This window comes from Myiozetetes cayanensis, unplaced genomic scaffold (genome assembly GCF_022539395.1).
Source record: "Myiozetetes cayanensis isolate MyiCay16 unplaced genomic scaffold, myiCay2020 scf3, whole genome shotgun sequence".
Taxonomy (NCBI): Eukaryota; Metazoa; Chordata; class Aves; order Passeriformes; family Tyrannidae; genus Myiozetetes; species Myiozetetes cayanensis.
This window is the reverse complement of record NW_026087521.1, coordinates 49,118,647-49,141,405: the sequence shown is the minus strand read 5'-3', so window position 1 is coordinate 49,141,405 and position 22,759 is coordinate 49,118,647. Positions and strand designations below refer to the sequence as shown.

General features: G+C 39.4%; 1 protein-coding gene across 1 annotated transcript in view; it reads right to left on the bottom strand.

Annotated features, from left to right (window-relative positions):
• UBN2 (ubinuclein 2) overlaps nt 1-22,462 on the bottom strand; it is a 54,425-nt gene extending 31,963 nt beyond the window's left edge. Inside the window, exons 1-4 of the mRNA XM_050325280.1 lie at nt 21,871-22,462; nt 17,595-17,687; nt 11,946-12,047; nt 545-682 (exon numbers count right to left, since the gene is read on the bottom strand). Of these exons, the coding sequence (XP_050181237.1) occupies nt 545-682; nt 11,946-12,047; nt 17,595-17,687; nt 21,871-22,293 (756 nt within the window). The 5' untranslated portion in view covers nt 22,294-22,462. The remainder of the gene's footprint in view (nt 1-544; nt 683-11,945; nt 12,048-17,594; nt 17,688-21,870) is intronic.
• Between the last annotated feature and the right edge of the window lie 297 nt (nt 22,463-22,759).

The window sequence follows — 22,759 nt, the reverse complement described above, 5'->3', positions numbered from 1 at the left end:
ATGGCATGAACTTGTGAATGGCCTATGTAATTATGTTTGCATTGATAATAACTTGTTAAAGTTTATAGAACAGCATGCTGTTTGGGAAAGATTGTATATATAATTTTTAATATAGCCATTCTTATGCACTGAGTTTATTTTAACATATATTTTGGTTTTAGCGTTATTCTGACTATAAGGAACAATTTCAAATCATGCAAGCTTTGTGCAAAATCATAAAAGCAGTATTGAAGAATTTAAGTTCTCATCTCATAATGAAACGCTTATCAAATGACAGAATCATCTGTCAGTTCAAGAGGGGCAGGCACAACTTGTTAGCGTGCCTAAACAGATGGTTAGTCTTACAAGACTGGACAGCCTGTGGACATCCTGAGTTATTTCTTAAATGCTAGTACATTAGCCACAAAATGGAAAATGCAATACAACAGCACCATGCATCGTGCTATATCTGGTCTCTTCATCTGAACCATTCTAAGTGTATCAAGTATTTCCAATGTCCACTTAGCTAGTAGTTCTGTATAAAAGCCTGATTAAGATCACTCACTTTAGGTGGCCTATGTTTTTTGTCTTCTGCAAAGTCTTCATCTTCTGACTCAGATGCCTGTCGGAACTGCAGTGTACCAGTGTTGATATAAAACCCTCCATATTTGGTTGTCAGGGATGCAGGAACCAATTCATCATACTGGGCAGGAAAAAAGATTAACTTGTCAGCATTTCTTAATGAAATGAACATGTAGTTTGTTTACCAGTCCCTGTGCATGAAAAATTATATACCAATATACAGCACAGCTTGTTAGAATAGAAACAGGATACCAATGCTATTGAAAACTTACTGGCCAAGGCATACAACATTAATTTCAGAGTAATCTTTCAACTTCCAAAACAATGCCCTTTTTTTTTTTTTTTTTTTAAGAAAAGACAGGATTACAGCATTAAAAGTACTACTTTCTGAAGCAAATGAGGATAGGCACACATACATTCCCCCTGCCACGTGAGGACAAAAAGCCCAAAAACTTTTAAACTTTTTTTCACCCAATATTCTGTCTCTTACAGTATGTTACATTATGCTAAATGTTAAATCTCAAGATACATAAACATATGAACAATGATACACCAGCATTTTATGAGTAACTTCATTTGATTATTCACTTGTTGGTTTTGTTCAGAAAGTAAGCAGCCACATAATGAACTATTTGTTTTCATTTCTGACAGCCTTACAAGCAAAGTACCAACATCACTGGTTGAAAACAAACTTTTTAAAAAACAAATCCTCCCTCCAAACAAACAGACCCCCCCACATATCCAAAGAAAACCCACCAACAAGAAAGACCCCAACAAAACCCACAAAACGAACAAAGCTGCCTCTATCGATTTAAATTTTAAAGCTTAACACTTCTACTGAATGCCCTTCAATTTTATGACACAATGTGCAATTCCAATTGCCTTCTATTAGTCATACACTTCTACCACAGGCCCTTTAAGTTATCTGTGATAGCTACAGTTACATCTAAAATTTATTTCTTCCATATTTTCTAAAAAAAATGGCAGTCTGTACAATCACTATACTGCAGTGAAAGAAGCCCAATCTGTATGAGAATTTTACAGAATTGGATATTATATCCAGGAACTGAGACTGAAAATAGCAGAGATGTTTTTGTAAATTAAGCATAAACAAACCTCCCCAGATTACACTCTTTGTTTCATTAAGACTGCCACAGTTTTCATTAATACCAATCTCTGCAGTGCACTTCATGTTCAGAAGTTTCAACACATGCTACATTTAGTACCAACTCTAACCACTGTCCTGTTCAAAAACCTACTTCTCTTAGAAAGTTCTCAGAAATTTTCTTTTGTTAAAAATGCTATCCCAGACATGACAGACTTGGCCATGGTATCTGTTACCCTATTTCCAATTTTAGGTGTTTATTACAACATTGCCTCTTATACAAATACCATAATACCAGGACTTGTTTCATTCAAAGTCAAACATTCTCACTCTGTTCAGACAGTTTTAACACCACAAAATGTTTCAAACTCTTATAAATACTTTATTTTGAAAAGTACTTAGTATTCACGAAGAAATTTCCAAGTTAGAATTACAAAACTGTATCTCAAAAATAGTCAAAGCCAAAGACATAGAAGTGGTCAACCGTAAGTACAGTGGATTACAATATTGATTTATTATTTTATGACCCTCAGCCTCCTCAGAATGACATTCTACAGGTTTTAACACAAAACTGTTAATCTCTAGGAACTATCTTGTTAACAGCAAATTCTCAAAAAGGCTGGGAGGATGAATAGATACATTCTAGCTCCATGCATACCTTGTCAACAAGGCAAGTCATGGAAGTGTTTGCAAGAGAACTGAGGATGGATTGCCTTGACAGTGTCGTTATCACCACACAGTAGGACAATGTCCTGAACTACCTGGGTCTTAGTTTTTAAATACTGAAAATTGTAAGACAATATTCTTAATATGCAACAAATATAATTCTAGCAACTATACTCTGTGGAAGCGTAAACAGAATGCTTGAGACACATACCTGCCAACAAAGATTAAGGAGGAAGCATTCACAGGACTAAGAACTGATTTCTGCCCTTGTTCTAAAACAAAGGATAGGATTTCAACACATCTCAGAGGTATGTGCTCTGGCAGAGGAAAATGTCACTTCTGAGTAACAGCTGTAAGCAGTAAATGTTTGGTAGCACAGCCAAATGATTAAAACCTGAGATACTTGCAAAGGAAACAGTGTGACTATTATTTTGAAGTTTGAAGCAGCAGGCCTTCTACTGCAAGTCTCAAGATGAAATTCAACAGGCTGAATAAATAAATAGACAGATTTGACTGCCACAACACGGTCTGAAGATTTGAGATCACCTACACAAAATGAACACACACAGAGTGCAAAGTGGAGTGTTAGGTACCAGCTTATTTCATTTCGCTCTCCATGCCATGCAAAATACACTGAAGATAAAATGGTGTGATAAATGAAACATCTGGGCTATCAAAAGCATTTAAACAGGAAGGAAAGTTATCCAGAAGAGTAGAACAGTAAGTGCATACTTCAACAAGGAAGCTGATGAAGGAACCTGAACTGGAGACCTACGTAGGGATTTAATGAGCAAATAGCTAGACTGACCTTTATCTTCCCAGAATGGAGGGCTCAACAAGCAGTACAGAAAGACAAAATGGGAAAGGGAAAGTAGTGACAGGATTTAAGCAATACCCTAAGATGATATGAAAAGCTAGCACAAAAAAGCAGGAGAATCTATTAACTGGACAAAATGAAAGCAAAGTGGCTTAGTTGTGGACTTGGCACTCACCTTGAGGGAAAACTTGAGAGTGGAGTAAGAATTTCAGAGAAATCTAATGTTTTTTTCCACAGTTCTCAGAACTACCATCATTAGGTACAAGGAAAATGAAAGGAGAGAAAATAAATTATTATCCACAGTGCTTAATAGACAGAGCAGGCACTTTTTCTATTTGAGCTGACAGGGTGTGAACTGAATTGGCAAGGCTGTGGTAGTACAGGATCAAAACAAAAGAATACAGCAGTTGCCAAGTTTGAAGGAAAAAGCACAGTCAAAGCTGGGACCATTATCATATGAAGTAAAGAACAAGAAGAGGGAAACACTAAAAACTTAGATGTAGAGCAGTAAAGAAGGCCCAGGTAACACACAAGTATGGACTAAAGACAGTCCGTAAGTGAGGAAGCCGTAAATCACAGCAAATTACTTCAATGATCAACATGCCATGTGGTACAAATAGTTAGGAACAAGGCAACAAGAGGCAAAATCCATTCAACATACAGACTGAATGTATTCCAAAGCAGTCAACAGGCAAATAAGATCAGCAAGAGGTGGATGTCTAAATTAAGCAGTTGAGGTTTCAACAGCTTCTGCTGAAGACTATGAATTTAGTCAGATTTTCAAAGACTTTTTTGACTTTCAATTTTTAACCCTTGAGTGAGACTACTTTTCTTTACCAAATCCTTGTTTTACCCTTAGCCTACTGAACAGAGTACAACTCAGTGTTTAATGTTATAAATAGGGGCCTGCAAACCACAATGTAGCTAATATCCTCTCCTTTGAGCTAAGCTTAGTATTTTCTACTACCCTAACTGAACAGAAAAGGAGTATGTTTCTAGAAGGTATTTGCAACAGCTAGATTAAGCTTCATTTCAAAGTCCCTTCAGGACTCTCAGTTAAAGGGAACATGGCTCTTGCAAATTCTAAATCTTCTCATGACTTGGTTTTGCTTTACACTACCTTTTTCCACATATGGAATTGCAGAATTATAGTATTAAGGAAAATAAGTTTAAAGTCCTTCACAGTATTCTCCTCTTCCTTATACATTCAAAGACTGAGAATCAAAAAATCTCAGACCTAGAAACAGGCAGGAATTGATATATGATTGACTCCTGTGAACACAGATTTGTTCTACAAAATATTATGGAATCATTCTGCAGATAAAACAGTAAGACTGATATACTGTCTGACCACCTAAAAGCAGGTACATATATAAGTTATTTTAAACTGCTGTCCTTGAGCTACATTACTATACTTCCAGTGCCATTAATCTAATAAAATGTTTTGGTATGAAAGATAATTCTGGGGTTTTTTTTTATAAGTTAACTGCTTTCAGCTTCATTATTACAACAAGAACAGTGAAATTTTATGGATTATACCAATTTATTTCTGAAATCCAGACCCACAGCAGTATTTTACATTAATACTGTCTACTCTTGTATTAGGGTATTTTGACTACAATCCTCAGATATTTTGACAGTGATCCTCCTCATTCATCTCCATTCCAGAAAATCTACAAAAGTACATATGTGAAAAAATTATTTAACATTTCTGTATTAATTCCTGGAAATGCAATTTGGTGCAAAGAAGCCTGAGTGTTTTAACAAATATAGCTTGTTATTACTTCTTGTCAAACAGGTAATGTTTAGCTAAAAGATAAGCAGGGATACTTTCTGTTCCCTTGTTCAGTTTATTTTTGAGGTAGCTCTAACTAGCTTGGGATGGGGGGAGCTGTTTTGTTTGATCATCATTAGACCATGGAATAAAAGCCAAGCTACTGAAATTATGTCAAATACAGTTGCTTCAGTCAAACGGACTGAATATTCACACAGTTCACTACACACTTGAAGATACTTTAAATATACATAGTGGATTGATCTCTATGCTTCTTAAAGATGCAAAGAACTGAAATACACTCTTTGGCTTTGCTCTCCTTCAAGGTTAAGTTTTCAAACAAAAACACAGAACCATCATTCCAAAAATACAGCATAATGGAACATAAAATGAAATCCTGAACAAGGTTAAGGGGGAACAATACACTGCTTTGCTAATCCAAGGTGACATCAAAAAGCAAGCACAAAGAGCTTTCTCATGGTAAAGAAGGTTGCTCTTCCAAAATGCACAGGCAAGTTGGGGGGGGGGTGTGTTTGTTTTCTTTTAACCCTGAGGAAGACGACAGCTGGCAGGGCTCAAGAGAAAAAAAGTATAACAGATTATTAAAGATATAATACTTGGCTCAGGATAGTTGGGTAGAATAGGGTAGTCTTGTAGGAGAATCCTAGTTTAGTAGTCAGGATATTGCAATGTGTCAGCCTACCAGAGTACCTCGAGAGAAGTACCAATACACATCTATTGTCCTGTTTTGCTCTCAAACCTTTTACACCGTTCCACCAGTTACCAGAGTTAGGCTATTATCTTAAGTGACCTTCAGTGCAACAAAATGGTATTCTTATCACCTTGAAAACATTTCAGCTTAAGTTATAAAACGTATGACCACTCACGTGACCTTTATCTGTACAACTCCATTCTTTCAGAGCTTGAGCTCTGACCTGACCCACAATGAAAATCTAGTTCAGTGTTAAATAATTATGTAATGTATTACTTAATCTCTCCAGGTTTCATGTTACAGAGCTGCCAGAAGATTCTGTAGAAGAAAAGTTACACTTTCATTTTCCCTTGATTTACCATGAAGAGCAGACATTCCATATATGATACCTAAGACAAATTTTCTTAACAAAGATCTGTTACTTTGGCATATTATAAACCTCCCTTTATATTATATTAATGATCATACTGTTTGTGTATTTTTTGGAAAACAGGTTCCTTGTGCTGCTTAAATAAGAGAATGGCTGATCGTAGGCCATGATCTACCCCTCTAATGGCTCAGATTACTTTGAAAAGTGATTTTGTGCTCTTCAAAAAATTAAATTTAGCAAAAAAGGAGGAAGTTGCTATATCCATTATTCTTTCTTAGTTATTTCTTATTCCTACATTCTTGATGTACACAAATTTAAACAGTGGTACTACAAAGGTCAGATATAAGTCTCAGGTTTTTTCAAGTACCTATGCAGATCCTGAGTTTTCAGTTTCACAGTTGTTCCAGAGGTCATTAGACATATGAGCAGTCCTAAACTACCCAGCTGAAATCTAGGCCAGAATATGGGATTAAAAAAATTAATTCCTTACTCTTTCCTAAGAAAGGGTAAGATTTTTTGCAGAAAGAGCAAGAAAACATTACTATTACTTTAACAAATATCAGATGTGCTCTGCAAATTCAGTTACCTTTGTTCCGCTACCTATACTGGTTCTTGTATCTGCTTTATTTATTTGCTACTCCACTTTACACCTTAATGTATTTTGGGGGGAGGAGGATAAAAGGCAAAGAATGCCCTAACTGAAATCTGCCCTTGTATTCACTCAAATGCATATGACATGTCAGGTGCTAATCAGCAGATCTACCCTGGAGATACCTGGGAATCATGCAAGACATTTTATTAAAGCTGACATGGTACACTCGGCTAAGTGAGCACTATTCCCCAAACACATAACTTCCAAGACTGGGTGAAGTGACAATGAACGAGGAAGACAGCAGTAATACAAACACACAAATCCTCAGCCAATGAAACAGCTGGCAAGTGAATCTCCTAGAAAAAGATGCTTTAATGCACCCGCACACGTTCAGTGTGGATGAGGTTTGTTATCGAGGTCTACAAAGGCAGCCTTTTCCAGATGAAAAAGGCCATAGTGTTCAATTTCTCTCTCAATACAAAGTGAAAGTATGTTTAATAATGGATCCTATGTAGCATTTTTCTGTACATACTTCTAACATTTGCAGGTTGATAATTTTTTCAGTTTTTTTTTGGTTTTTATACCCCCCTTTTTTTTTTTTTAAGAGACAATGATCTTTCTAAAGCAATACACTGCTTTCCATAGCTATGCATAAAACAAGCTCCTTGGAGTAGTAAGAATGAGAGAATACTATCAAGTTGGCCTAAAACATCATCTGGCCCAGAACTCCATAAAAATAATAAAAATTACCACTGACACAGTGAGCCCTGCTGTTCTCCAAAAAGATACCATTCTCACTGGGAAAAAGTATCTCGGATATTCAAGAGTCTTTAGTAAGATGGTCTTACTGGTAATCCATCAGCTCCAGATTTTAGAGGCAGCCAGGGTGGGAGAGAATATTAAATCTATCATACCTCTTATAAGTCTGGAGATTACAAGATGAAATAAGCCAAATTTATTCTGGAAACATGTAAAAACTATGCATCATGACACAGAATTTTGCAGAGACTGAGCCTTTAAATTATGGAAAGCATTCTAGAGAACCCAGATAGAGAGAGCAACACTTTCGCTAACATGTCCAGAATTACTAAAATTAACATACAGGTTTTGAAAGGCTGTCCTTTAAAGAGGGTCTGAACTCTTGAGGCAAGAGGGAGCTAAAGAAAAATAAGTTCTTCCCTTAAGCTAAAGTACCTGTTTTGGAAAAACTTTCCATGTCTGAGAAACCAGTGGTAGAAAGGTTCTCTACCCGGCAGCATAGGACTCTTTATATCAGTGTTTAGAAGGCTGCTGTGGAACCATTAATATAGCAGACAGGGTCAAATATTGCCATAGGGGCCTGGATGTCCAAAGGATTGAAATGTCTGCTTCCCATTGCTCTTGGCATTCATGTTTTGATTCAGTGCCTGACAGTGTGGTTACCCAGTATCGCTGCTTCAAAAGACAGATTGCACTGCTTACAGATTTCTAGGTGGATTGCTCTTCCTCTGCATTCTTCTACTCCATATGGGGGAAGTCTTTAGTTTGGATACACAAGCCTTGTCACCTCTGAGTAAGAGAAAACTGCATACTTTTTCATTAAGACCATATGTTACTTCAGATCCCTGTTCTGTATTACATAGCAAGAAGTTTAGTGAGCGCTGAGATGCCCTTGGAATCTATCTATATAAAGCTTACATTGTCAGGAAGGTATTCAACCAACCAAATAATCAGAGATCATCACAAGAGCAAGTAATCAGCCTCATTTGTCTGGACACATGTGCATATGTGTGCATGGAGGAAGAATAGAGGAGACATAACCTAGAGGAATTCCATTCCACAAAGAATGTAATTCTGGGCAGTTTACACTACGGTAAAACCTATTTTCAAGATCAAAGCAGTGGAAACACTGAGGAGGAACAGCTTTTTTTGCAGGTGATGAACATTTTGTACAGGTTCATTAAGGTAAGCAAAGATTAGGACTCGCCATCAGACTAACTGCTACATAAACCTTAGAAACAATAGTAAGATGGTCTTGATTTACTCTTTTTCTGGAATTATCACAACCCACTGACTACAGTCAAAATGCTCGACTCAAAAATATCTACTCTATTGACTGATGCATAGATTTTCCATTTGCCTGCAAATGCATTCAGAGAGAAAGCTGCTTCTTACAAACAGGACCAGCTAAAAGTTTCCCAAGGAGGACAGTAAGGTGACTACCAAATAGCATATATACTAAATACATCAAAGCAAACAGCATCCTGAAACTACGTACTTTTTCCTTATTTTCTATAATATTTTCCTTCAGTTGGCTCCATGTCTGAGTCCACTGAATTGCTCTTCAGGAGCCCTTACTTTTCTGTTTTCACAAGGATTTTGACGGGTCTTAATGAAGCTGTGCTGCTAAAGTCTTTACCATGCTGTAGGAAAGTACTGATTCTTTCCAGAGTAAACAATAACAGCAAACCTGTAACAATTTCATGCATGGCTTTCATTTTCACAGAAAGTAAACAATGGCAATCTAGCCTACCAAGTTGTCCCAAAGTTACCTCCCTTCATCAGGGGAGATACCAATGCCCTTTGAGGAATCTGAGAGAAATCTCTTTGCTCAGAAGTTCCCCTCTGTCATCACTTTTCAAGAACCTTCCTCTTGAAAAGCATGTCCTGTACCTGTCTGTACTCTGGCCCCATTAAAATCCACTACTTCAGAATCATGCCATTAGCAGATTCCCTGCACTCGTGCCTGATCCTCACCCTTGAGAAAAATCAACAGGACAATGGCCTTCCTGGATCCTTGAAGGACCCAAAATGCTTTGTTAGATGTGCAACACGCAATATGCGCATGATGCATATGCAAGATGCAATATGCATCTATGTTACACATACAAAACTGCTTAATTTGAAACAGAGCCAAAGGAAGCAGAATTCCTTACCTCAATTACAAGGCCTAGTAAAACCAGGCTTGGAGTTTTATTGGTTTGATTTCTTGAATAATATTTGATGGCATTATTGCAAAATCTGTTTTTAGAAGGAAAACACCTCTAAAGCTTTTACACCTGTGACAAGAAAAAGGACTAAAATTCTAAGAAAAATTTCAATTATTTTTTTCTGGGATAACCCTGCAGCAATTAAAGAGGCATTCATACTCATTTTTCAAGTGTTTCTGCCCAAGATATTATAGCTTTCTATATGTAAGAAAGTGCATCTGCCAAAAAGAAGTCAGTCCAGGTTGGGCTTGGCTCTGGCATTTCTCAGGGTACAGGGTGATTTCACAGCTGGCCACACAGAAGATAAGCAAGCCAGACATGTAGATTTTCTATCTGAACACTTCCCATTTGTATCTAAGATGGAATGAGAGGTTTTGTTAAACTTAGAACTCCTACATTACAGGACTCTTAAGCTCTGCAACAGCCACTTGGACTTAAGTTGGTACCCTTTTTTTCTCCTTTTCTATACAAAAATGGGGATAAAAGCAAAACAAGAGATGGTCTCTCACTAGTCTGTATTTGTAACGCAGACACAAGGCATAATGATTGTTGAGGAAAGCGATCTTTAGAGAATACACCATTCTCCCCAACAGCTTCCACAGCTAGCACATGATGCAACCATCTGGTCCTCTAACAGCTGCCTTTTGTACGTTTTTGCAAAGACTCTGGCAAGAGATAGCAGAAGTAAATGCTCCTGCAAATCTAACGGATCTGCTGCTGGCTGGAAGGAGGTACAGTATGATAAGTACTAATACTTCAGTGAGCGTTCAACCCTGCTAGACTCATGTACAGCTTTGACAGAGACCTGTACCACAAGTACTGCAAGTGTTCCGAATCTCGTATCAGATCTGTGACAAGTCACAGTGAATCCAGGAAACTCAAGACAGAACTTGGGTCCCGTACCGTAAAATTTCAAAAGTGAGGATGGTTAACTTAGGTAACATTGAGAAACCATATCAACCTATAGGCTCAAGTGGCTTCTTAGTAGAAATGAAGCTGCTCCTACCAAGCTGAAGATCAGAATCTGACTTTTGGGAAAGGTGTACAAAGGCTTAGGCCCCAATATTGTACCAGCAAAAGTTGCAGGATAATGACAGGACAGCTTAATATTGGCAGGTTGAACCACAATTTTCATCTAGACCAAGAAAAAGGACAAATTAATACAAGTTACCATAAGCATCTACAGCAAACTCACTTTTTAGACAACTTGAGACCTACTTGAAAAACTACCTGTACACACAGATGAGCTCAGCTTGCTATGCACTGTGGTTAACTGCTGAACTTCTTTTGCTCAGAAAGGTATCAGTTCTGCATGCAGCACACTTGCTGTGCACTTCACACAGTTCATAAGATTGTTCGCTGCAACATCTATATGCTAGAAAGCTCACAGCTCAGAGTTCACACCTCTTTACTGTAAAGTTTCAGAATTTAAATGTAGGCTTGACATAATGTATGCTAAGCAATACATTTGTGCTTTTCTTACAACTCCTTTTCATAATCTCTCCTCTCCCACTCAGACTTCTAGCTCCCTCCTCCTCCTCAGAGCAGCAGATCATTGCAGCTTTGTCCAGCGTCATTCAGCACTGGAGGAAACTGTAGGCTGGCAAACGACAGCTGTTGTTTGTTGGTTGGTTTTTTTTTTTACTTGACTAAACCGTACACCTACTTCTTTCTGACATTTAATAAGGGAGAATTATAGGAAGTTTCTGAGATTTTACATAATCCACTCATTTTTCCAAGGTTTTCCTCATTTTCATAATTTTATATCTCACCTCTAAGATATCTTCAAGTGGCCTCTTATAAACCTCCTGATATTCCTGATACTGCCTGTACCCAACTATTACCTTTTCCTTTTACTCCAGAGTGTGTTTTCATTTCTGAAAAATATTCAAAGTAAGTTGTAATATCCTGCTGTTTAACCAACCTATTTTATCTCAAATTTGTCAGACATACTCAGTGAACATTTAGAATAACCTTCCTATTCTTACTGGTTTTTAAGAGCAGAATAGCCTCCTGATCTAATGTAGGAAACCTAACACCAGTAATGCACTAATAATCCAGAGAGCTAGTAAAAGAAAATAAAGAGAGCCAGTGTAATTTCAGTCAACAGTAAATGAAAAGCACAAATAAAAATAATTTAACTTCTAAAGCTGGAAAAACACATGATCTAGGAATAACTTTCTTAATTCTTGCAGTGCATAATGATATGTGAGTATAAGACTACAAATACAATAAAGAATTGGACTCCCGAAGTAGCATGCCCTTTGAATTCACACCAGTTATACACAGGTACAAGGTATTTCTCCTTACCTTTCTTCTTTATCAAAAAAATAAAGCATTGTTTTGTTATTTCCTGCAGCTTTGCTGAGGCTTACTTACCGCTTCAGAATTATCGATGAAAGGGTCCGTTTCATCGTAACCATAACCTATATCGATTAGATCCTGCAGGCGATCTTTCCGATGTTTGTGGGGCTTTCCACCCTGAAAACAAAGAAGGCACTATATCACTCAAGAAAAGCGGAAGGCACTGGAGGAACTGTCATTCAAGGACTTAGCAGTTTTGCTTTCTTGGATGCTTCCTTGAAGATGGTCTAGATGACTAATGAAAACTTTCACACAGGAATGAGCTCTGGCAAACACGCCTCACCACAATCATCCCTGAAAGGTATTCACTGGCTACCTGGTTTCTGCATGACCGAGATCTTCCTGACATTTCCCATTCAGGGAAGTTTCACTGTCTCATGGTTTTAAAGCATAGTGATAGGACTGTTAGAGACAGAAGAGCTGGGATAATTTAGAAAGTGTTAAGTTTTTCACTGTGTTAGCGTCATTATAAGGGAAAATACTGACGGCCTAGCATTCAGTAAAGTGTTTCCCTACACAGGCATGATTGCTTCTCTAAAGCCAAGTCAAGCCTAAATCAAAAGAAAAAAATACTGGTCTAGCACTTGTAGATATGGTGTCTAAGAGTTTAAGAAGTTAAAGCATTCATATGACATAACTGTAGAAAAATGTATTAAGATAAAATCCTTTGAAATGCAAGATCAGTCACCTCAGTTGACAGGACTGCAGATAAAACATTGAGTTTTAAAACATGAAAGTTACTTGAGTCTTAAAGCCAGAAGCTGCGCCACAGACTATGGGCTCACTTACCTCTGGGAAGCAGTAAAATTAATTTTAACCTGTAAGTATTTTTTTCATGTGGAAGTTCCATTGTTAAATCAAGTCAAGTAAAAACTCACACCCAGCTAAAATATTCAAGAAATCTGAACTTAAAGTTTTCTAGCTCACATATGTTGTCAAAATGGTCAATATACAAGTCTTACAAGATAAAATTCTCCAAAAGGCCCCACATTCACTAAAACGGTAACTTCTCCCATGAGTTCAAGAAGACTTGCTCCTGAAAATTGTCTGCCCGCACTCTACAGTTCTGAGCATGCTTAGAGTAAGTGTAAGTCTTTCCTGTTGTGACATCCAAATATCACATCCTACTTGTTAGTAAGAGTATGTAGACACTATTCAGAGGAGGTTTCACCTTTGGTGTTTTATGAAAAGTGTAAGCATCTGAACACCTCATTTTAACAACGTTTTGCAAAAATTCAAGTTTGTAACGAAGTAAAGTAGCAAACAGGAATCTCTCAAGCATACTTACATAAATATATGCCACACTCCTAGGAGAAAAAACTCAAAAGTGCATTCTGTTTTTAATTCAGGTTTCCAAGCTATATTCCAAGTTAAGTGTTCTATCAGTTTTATTATCTGTTGCAGTCACTCATCTGGTAAAACATCTGAATGACTGCACATTCCCAAAACATAATTTTTAAAAAAAGACGAGCCTGAATGAGAGAAGAAAAAAAATTGACAAAATGCTAGAAAAATAAAGGCAGAATTCTGATTAAACTCCAGTGCATCCAGTGCAAGAGCTTACGTAATTTGTGATTCTGACTTAAGTGCCAGTAGGCTGTACAAGAACGCTTCATAAACTATACTTCACCTCTTCACCTGTACTGATCTCACTAATGTGTAGTGCAATCCACCTCTGAACTACACATCTTGCTAGGCCCAAGTAACTATCAACATCCTTGTTTGTGAGTCTAAAATCCTTTTGCAGTAATGGTTATCCTATGATTCTATGATTACTATACAGCAGTTCAAGGAAGTTTTACTACTGAAGCTTTCCTCTAACCTTTCAGTCCCAGAACATAAGCAGTCATGGTACCAGAGAAGATTAAGATGTGTACTTCCCAAAGCTGCAAATATGACTCATGCAAGTATTCAAAAAAGCCAAATAAGACTTCAACAAATTAACTGTGACATGTAACCTTGGGTTTAAATCACCTTTGCCCAACAGGACTATAAGGTGGGTGGCAAATACAATGGCAATATTTGAAGAATCTTTTAAGGGCCACAGTAGAATCTATAAACCAGTAAACCTGGTCTCTACATTGGGTAAGTTAATAAAAATTATAAACAACAGAACCAGCAAGCACAAGAATATACATTACAGAGCAGGAAGGAATTTTGGTAGAAAGAAGTAGTACTTCAAGTGCTGTAAAAAAAGTCCAAAGATCTTTAAAGACAAGAAATAGTCATGAAATAAGGAGGGTCCACTCAAACTGATGCCTGATCTAAGACTAGGAAAGAAAAGGCAGAAATAAGTATTTCATTTTGGCAAAGAAAGCAGTCAGTGAAATCACTAAGGTATGTATATTCCCATTCATCTTTAGAAGCAACAGAGAGGGTTAACAGCTTGGGGAGAGTAGGGGTATAAGATGACAAATTACTGAGAATAGTAAAGAAAAAAGACAACTCAAGAATCACTGAAAGATCTCACAGTTGCTCTGAATTTAGTATGGGAAGTAGTCAGCTGAATTCAGCATCAATAAAAGCAAGGTAATTCACACAAAGGAAGTAAAACCCAAGCAAGAAAAAATACAGTATACTCCAAATTTGTTATGTTATCCAGGAAGCACTGGAGCTGCTATGCACAGTTTCATGACATTTGATCTACAGTCACAAGTGGTCAAAAAAGTAAGAATTGGGACTTAAGAGAAAAAAAAAAAGGAACGGAAGAAAAAATCCAGAAGTTGTCATTGTATCACTGATAAATCAGGGCACCCTACCATTAATATCCTTTCATTTAAAAAAAGAAATTAGAACAAAAAAGGGAACAGTAATCCAACAAGGATGTTAAAAGGTAAAAACCACTGCTTCCATACAATAACAGAATGTTAAGACACTACAGTTGGAGAACAAAATGGCTGAATTCAGATGACAGACACAAAATCCCATGCAGTGCGCAGGAGAACTGGATGTATTTCACTGTTTCTTACAATACAGAAACTATGGAGAACCATGTGAACTCACCAGGTTTTAACACAAAGTATGTTTTTATATGACCACCATCATGGTACTCAGTGCCACGGAACACAAAAATCCAGTAACGATCCAGCAAATTAATGGCAGAAAGCTATAGAAAGGTTAAACATGCAGCCTTTGGCTTTGGGAGAAATTAAGACACAGATTGCCAGACAGGCACAGTGAGCTAATATCAATGCACACTTGCTCGGTTGTACTTTCAAGAACAAGATTTCACTAGTGTCAGAGGACTATGCTACCATCCATTAGACGGATCTTTGCTTTGATCAAGAAAAATTCTTACACTGGGTACAATACTGCCTGAAGTTCAGTATCGTATTCACAACAGTTGTGGTGTTGGATTTTGTCTAGAGAATAACAGCAAACAAAACAGTGAAAACAGGAACCCTTTGGAGCAGACTTTTATGCTGGTATTTAAAATGTGCTGCAATTCCAAAAAAGTGTTGAATAATCAAGTAAATAAATGGTATATTATGATTCTTGCTTTAAAAAAATTTATTCATAGGCTTTTTCTTAGGATCTGGAAAATATATCAAATAATATACTGATTCGATTGTAAGAATTGGAATTTATCTGAAAAGTAGTAAGAAGTCTTCAAGGTAGACTGTTCTTCACATACTAAATTTTCCAAAGTACTGCTGCATATGCTATGATTAAAAAACATTGTCTGACTCCATTTTAAATGGATATAGGTAAGTAATACCTAAGTAATTTAAGGAGGATATAGTGCTTCCTGCAAATCAGAAATAGAGGGCTGGGTTGGTTTTTTTTTTTTTTCATTCTTGTACAACCAGTGATTGCTTTCACACTGTTAAGGAGTGTCATGGCTTAACTCCAACTGGCAACAGCACCAAGTAGTCTCTCATTCACTTGAGGAGAAAGGATATCTACTACATGGGATCCCTGCTCTAGTTTAAGCCACAGAGTGAACATCTCACAGGAGTCAGAAGATGGTTGGACGTTGTCAGAAGGAGCAGCTGTACTGGGTCAGTGTACAGAGCTGCAATTCCTCTGAGTATGGATGGCAGGTAAAGACTGATGATTCTCATATTGGAAGAAAGAAAGGACAGAGAATATCTAACACAAGAAATCTTAATCCTTCAGCACCCTTCACGCTTAGTGGCTCTAACCTAGTAAGTTGTTCTTTATATAGAAGACATTACACCTTTTGTGGGGTTGAGGGGCATAAGGTAAGGCAGAGAATGAAAGGGAAAAAATCCGAAGTGCAAGCAGTAATCAAGATACAAGTGCACCATGAATTTAAACTGTTGAAAACTGTACATTTTTGTTACCTACTGCTTTCTAATGGTTAAAAGCTTCTATTTGCTCCTTTTTATGACTACATTGAACTCATTTTCTTCAGTCTAATAACGTTTTGTCCACAAATGTACATGTTTAGCTTTGATGTATGCATAAATGTATATGTAAAAATAGATTACTTCCACTACCACTCCCTCCTAACATATATTGCTTTACATGCTTACATAGACTTTCATCTACTGTAGTTAAGCAACTTGTTTCAGGACATCATAAGTCCTTACCTTGTATTATGGAAATGAGTTTTCTAAAAAAGTACAGTTGAAACAGTTTTCTCTCACATTCAAAAATTACTTATCATTCAAATTAAAAGCAAACAGTATTCTGAAATGCCTTCTCAATTCACTTCCTATATTGAGTTCTGTCAATCCCTCCAAAAGACGAAAAATTTTTTTTTTTCAGTTTAAGAGTTTGTTATGTGTTACAGTTAACATGCCTCAAAATAGTAATTACTGCTACAGAATGTATAGATAGCCCACTCAAAAATCTGCCTTTGCTAGAAAAATAAAAAATAACAAAGGAATCAGAAAAGATAGATCTTAATATATGTATTAATAGCAAAAGATACAAATGACTGCTTGTTTCCTCTCTTTATTATTGAGGTGCTCTACTAGTAATCCAGAATATCAGCATGCCTCAGCATGATGATGAGCTTTGATTGCCAGCTCAGAATTAATCACCCAACCCTACCCATATGAATTCTTAAAGACCTGTTTGGGTGTGGTTTTTGTCAACATTTTCTGGTTTCTACCTTCATTTACTAATGTAAGCCTCTTTATGTTACTAGTTAGCTTTGTTCAAGTCATTCACACCACACTTTCAGGACTCAGCAGAGTATCTTTAGGCAGCTATCAGCTACAAGAAATTCATCGACCAATGTCTTACTATTCAACAAATAACTTCCTATGGAAGCATTCCAAACTAGTCAGAAATTCATCAAGATTCACCAGTATTTAGCCCAAACAGAAGAACTGTTCAATAGTGCACAACAGCATTACATAATTCTTTCCTCCAGCACAGTATTTAGCATGAATATCGACCTGTATCTATCAGTTGTATTTATACAGGAAGCTTTTCCAAGAATAGCTTCACAAGCTATAACATCTATAGACAAATCTATTTAGCAGACTTGTCTGATAAGCTTGTGGCAGCTTCAAGGTGCTTAAATGAAATACAGTGAGACAGTCACCTCTGAAATGTACAGAAGTCATTTGACACTACCTCAGCAACCTTAATCAGGAAAAAAACAACCCTGTGATGTCAAGACCTCTACAGCATCAGAAGTTATCACTATTAAATATTTGTGTATTTTAACAAAGCACAGTAACTCACGTATTTTGCCTCAAACTTCTTGGCAAGCATTTCTACTTCATGTCGCTCACGTTGTTCATCATTAAACGGATCTTCCAAGTGAATTGATTTCTTCTGAAAAAAGCAGAAGATACATATTCATTCCATAAGAAATACAGAGTGCATCTGATAAAAACTATTATGTCAATAAATAATGCTCTGATGACTAAGTAGCTAGAATATATACTGTGTCCAAATGCTTATTTTGGTCTATAAAAATTAATTTGACTCATTCAATTATCATTCAGTTACTTTGCTTCTGATGAAAACACCAATAGAAAAGAGAAATATTGAGATTTGTATTTTCCCAAGCATTCCATTACAACCTCAACTGCAAGTGTAAGCATTAGAGAGAATTATTAGCCATTTGAGGTTCAAAGAAAAAGAACTCTCTAAATACAACTCCTTTTCACTTCTGCTTCCACTGGTGCATCTTAGGTGTTGTGGTCCTTCTAGATACAACAGACTGGATGCACCTGGTAGACTGACCAGCAGGGAAGCAGCCAGAAGACCAAAAAAAAAACCTCATTACGATATAACCATAACTATAATAACTTTTTTATCTAAAGAAAAAAACCAGTGCAATAGTAATTTCAGTGATCATAGCATAAATTACAGAAGACCGCCACTATGTTAGCCACAAGGACAACAGAGATTTAATATCCTAGCTATACAAATAAGCAGGAAGTACCCCCTTTTTTTTTTAATAGAAAGGGGTTTTCCCTGACACAAAGTCAATGAACATAGTGATTTTTATTAAATAAGTTACAGTTACAGCAGAAAACAGGGCTGCCTCCTTCAAATTAGAGCTCACATAAAATACAGTAACTGCTGTAAGGGGGGAAGGTACTTGGATGCTAAAATATACTAGAATGGAGTTCCATTTTACAGAACTTTATGGATGGCAACTAACTTTACTGCACATGGACCACTCATCAATGAGTAAATGAAGATTTATAATAGACTAAGAACAAAAAGTAACACTAAGTTCAGAAAAGCAACTTCACAGTGTGAAAAGCTAGTATATTAACTACATGGTGACCAAAGCAGCTCAATAGTATCAAAACCAATATAATAAGGAAGGCAAGCAAAAATGCAACCACCACATAATTGTCATATATTTTCTAGACTGAGTACTTAGAGAAGAAATTAATAGAGGCTATAGTTAGTCCTGAAACATGGGTTAAAGTCACATATTTTCTGCAGGTATAATTAAATATCAAATACTGCTCAATTCATGAAACACTGTTTACTCTACTTTTAGGTGGGAAGACCTATTCCACATCATCTGCTAGACATATGTGGCTTTTTTTAATTGTGAAATGAGACAAGGTTAAGGCCAAAGATCAAGTAAAATTTAGTACTTAAGTGTTAACCTACCTCCCTCCACCAAATTCTCAAAGCTGTAGCTGACTATCAATTTGATTAGTTAAGCACTACTGCAAACTCAACTTCAAGCAAATTTTAGTCTTGCCTGTTTCTGAGCAATGGACAACTCTCAGACTAAGGCATTACTACTTCAGCACCTTTACAGCCTGCTTGAGAGAAGCCAACTTGGGCTCCTGGTTCATCCACTTTCACTTAGGTTTTATGCACCAAGCCTCAGTTACACCAACAGAATCGAGAGCACGCTTTGACTTCCATCAGCATTTAAAAGGTAAATGAACTCGTCAACCACACTAACTTATTACTTGCATCCAAAAACTTTACATAAATAATTCCTACCAAAAGATGAACTCTACAAACAACCCTATCAAAGGATGTTCTCTTTATCAAGGCAAAAAAGAAGGACAAGGACAGCACAGGTTTGTAAAACAAACATTCCCACTCTAGCTTCTGATTCAGGATAAGAACTCAAATTTGGAATAAGAAAAAAAAAATAGAAGTTGCACTGTCAATTCAGTTTGGAGACTTTCTATCATTCCATTAAGAGACCTACTAAAGCAATGTTTGAAGTTATTCCTGAGCACCCATCCCTGCCTTCCTGGAACAGCCTGACTCTGGAGAACCTTTCTTGTTTGCTTCAGTTCCAAGCAATGCTACAAGACAGAAAGACAAGCTCCTGAGTTTGTAATGTTAAACTTTAAGGGGAAATGTTATAAGAAAGTTGAGCAACTTCTTATAAGGGAGAAGTCAACAATAGCTTTCAGAAAACCAAATCAATCTTCACGTTACAAGAAGTTGCATGGCAAAAATAAAGTTTATATGACCTGTACATTTTAAACTGAAGCACTACTAACACAATAAATTTGAAAATCTAAAACTCCACTTAAGCCCACAACATTAACTGCCAACTAGGTACTATGTACTTGGAAAGAGCAAATCTCAAGATTTTAAGTCTTCCCTCCCACATTAGGGTAGCTCTACCAGCTTCTTCATATAGCAAGCAAGAAATTAAACTGATAGGCCAAGTATGCATCAGTTTTTAAACATCAATGACTTAAAAAGACTATAATTTATGACACTGCTTTATATAATCAGCTGATTGTTCCACACAGTCCAGCAACCAACAGGCCACTATGATCCATTCATTTCAATATAGACTCTACAGAGCTGAGAAACATACACAGTTTCTTACAAAGCATTTCTATCACCAGCTCTACCTTAAAAGCAGTCTCTGATCCCAATTGTAACAAAATCTCCCAAATCAATGCTCTCCCCCTAGCCCCAGAAGACACAGAATTACACAGACATGCATCAGAACTACATCAGAAAAAGCCATTTTCCCCTGATTCTGATTAAGATACTGGCAACCTACAGAAAAAAAGGCAGTTATGGAACTGGGAACTGCCAAAGGGAAAAGTCAGTCTCCACGTACTGAACCACTTCTATCACCAACACAATTTTCACCTTCATACAAAAACTGCTCAGAAAGATTGCACTTCACAGAGTAGCACGATTATGCTACGCTAATTCAGAGGAGTCGTAACTGGCACTGTTTGCCCACAACAGCTGTAGGACAGGATGAACAGAAGAAACCTTTTAACTTGCATCACAAGATCACAAGCGGGATTAAAATCAGTCACCGATTTTTCTGTCTTCTACATTTGAACACAATCCAGTGTGTACATCCCTCCTACTACAGAAAAAAACTGAGCAGGATGCCAAGTATAGTTACGGCATCCTCACCACCCATACTCTGATTCATAAAACATAAGTTTTAACCACTCCCAAGTTTGTGCTGGATGTAAAAATGCCATGGTAGTATCAATACTCGTATCTAAGGTTTACTTTTATTACCAGATCTACCACAGAACTTCTCAGTAGTAGCTACTTACTTGCCCCTTACCTTTTCCACTATGAAGCAAACTTCCTCTAAAATTCTGTACTGGAATTAAAAGGAGTCACAACTATTTAAATCAAGTGTAACTTCACTAGTATCCTCAACTCACTAAGAACAAGTGGCTCAAATGTAACCAGCTTAAGGACATGCGTCTCTCCTGTCTCTCCTTCCTACTTGGAACACTGGGTCCTGTTGATTGGCTAACGCTGCTTGCTTCTTAAATCTGCCTACACAAGTTTTGCTCCTTAATAAACAAAGTAGCTCAAGCACCAAACATTTTCTTTGGGTGGATAAGAGAAAAGGAGAGTACTTTCTTTTCTTGAATTAAGTTCTTAACAGTTAGAGGTGAGGTTAGTGTTTCAACATTAACTCTCGTTTATGCCCATCACCTCCAAGACTGCAGAAACTCCTCTCCAAGTCTGCTAATGCTCACTTCACAGCTTCTCAAGGCTCGTAGCAGAGCTGGGCTAATAACTCTTCATTTACCTGCACACAGCCTGGAGACAACCCTGATCACAGATTGGCATAGTTACAGTTTCCTTCTTGCCGGAAAAAAAGCTTCCGGGAAGGGAGGATGCAACAGCACTGCTCACCGAGCAGGGAAGGGGAGCGGCGGGGAGGGGAGCCGGGGTAAGCAGGGCACAAGACAGAGGCGCTCCCCCGCCTAAGCCCGCAGCAAAGACCAGGAGACCTCGGCCAGCTCAGGGACGACAAGTGCGAAGCCTCCCCTTCCCCCACGGGCACAGGCGCAGCCTCAGCACCAGGAGGAGCCCGCAGCGGCGGCGAGGACGCCGGACTTCCCTCCAGGACGCCGCCCCTCCCGCCGGGCCGGGACCACCCCCGAGCAGCACGGGGTGACCGATAACACGGTCGAGGCCGGGGCCGCCCGCAGCCGGGAGGTGGAGGAGGATGATGCGCGGCGGGGCCCGTGCCAGCAGCAGGGGAGGGGAAAAAGGGGAAGGGGAGGTCCCGTACCCTCGAGTCCCCGCACAGCAGCAGCTCCGGGTAGCTGAACTCCACGCAGCCCTCCTCGGTGGGGTCCTTCAGCACCACCTCCAGGCGGACCGTCTGGCGGAGCGGGAGCGCCTCCCGCGGTGGCGGCGGCTCCTGCCGTCCGCTCTGGCGCGGCGGTGGCGGCGGCAGCGGTGGGGGCTCGGGCCGGGGGGGCTCCCGCTGCGGCGGCTGCTCGGGCCGGCCGGGGTCGCGGGGCGGCTCCGGACGGGCGGTGCTGTCGCGGGGTGGCTCGTTCGGTGGCGGCTCCGGCGGCGGAGCCTCGCGGCCCGCCGGCGGCGGCTCCGGGTCGCGGCCCGCCGGCTCCCGCTCCAGCGCCGGGCTCTCGCCCTCGCGGCGCCGCACGGGTGACAGGCTGATGAACGGCACCCGGCGCGGCTCCGCCATCCTCCTCCTCCGCCGCCGCCACCCCCCGCCCGCCGTCCGCCGGCCCCCGCCTCACGCGTTCGGTGACACCGCTCTCTGCGCTCCCTCCCACCGGCCCCGGCTCCTCCCTCTCCCCTCCTCCCCGCTCCGCCGCCCGGTCGGAGCTGCCCCCTACGTTCTCCTCGCCGCCCCCGCCATCTTGGCGCCCCCCCACATAAATAGAAGCAGCCCCGCAGCCCGCGCAGGCGCACCCGGGCCCGCGTCGCCGCTGTTATTGCTCAGCTTCCCCCGGACGTCAGCGCGGTCGCCACCGCCTCCCTCGCCGTGGCCGCGGGGCCCGCCCCCGGTTGCCGGGGCGATGCGCACGCCGGGCCCGCCCCGCGCGGGGCAATGGCGGCCGCGCCGCCGCTGCCGGCCCTCGCGCTCCTTCTCGCCCGAGGGCGGCCCCGGCCGGGACTTCCTCCCGCTCCTGAGGCGGGATGGGAGG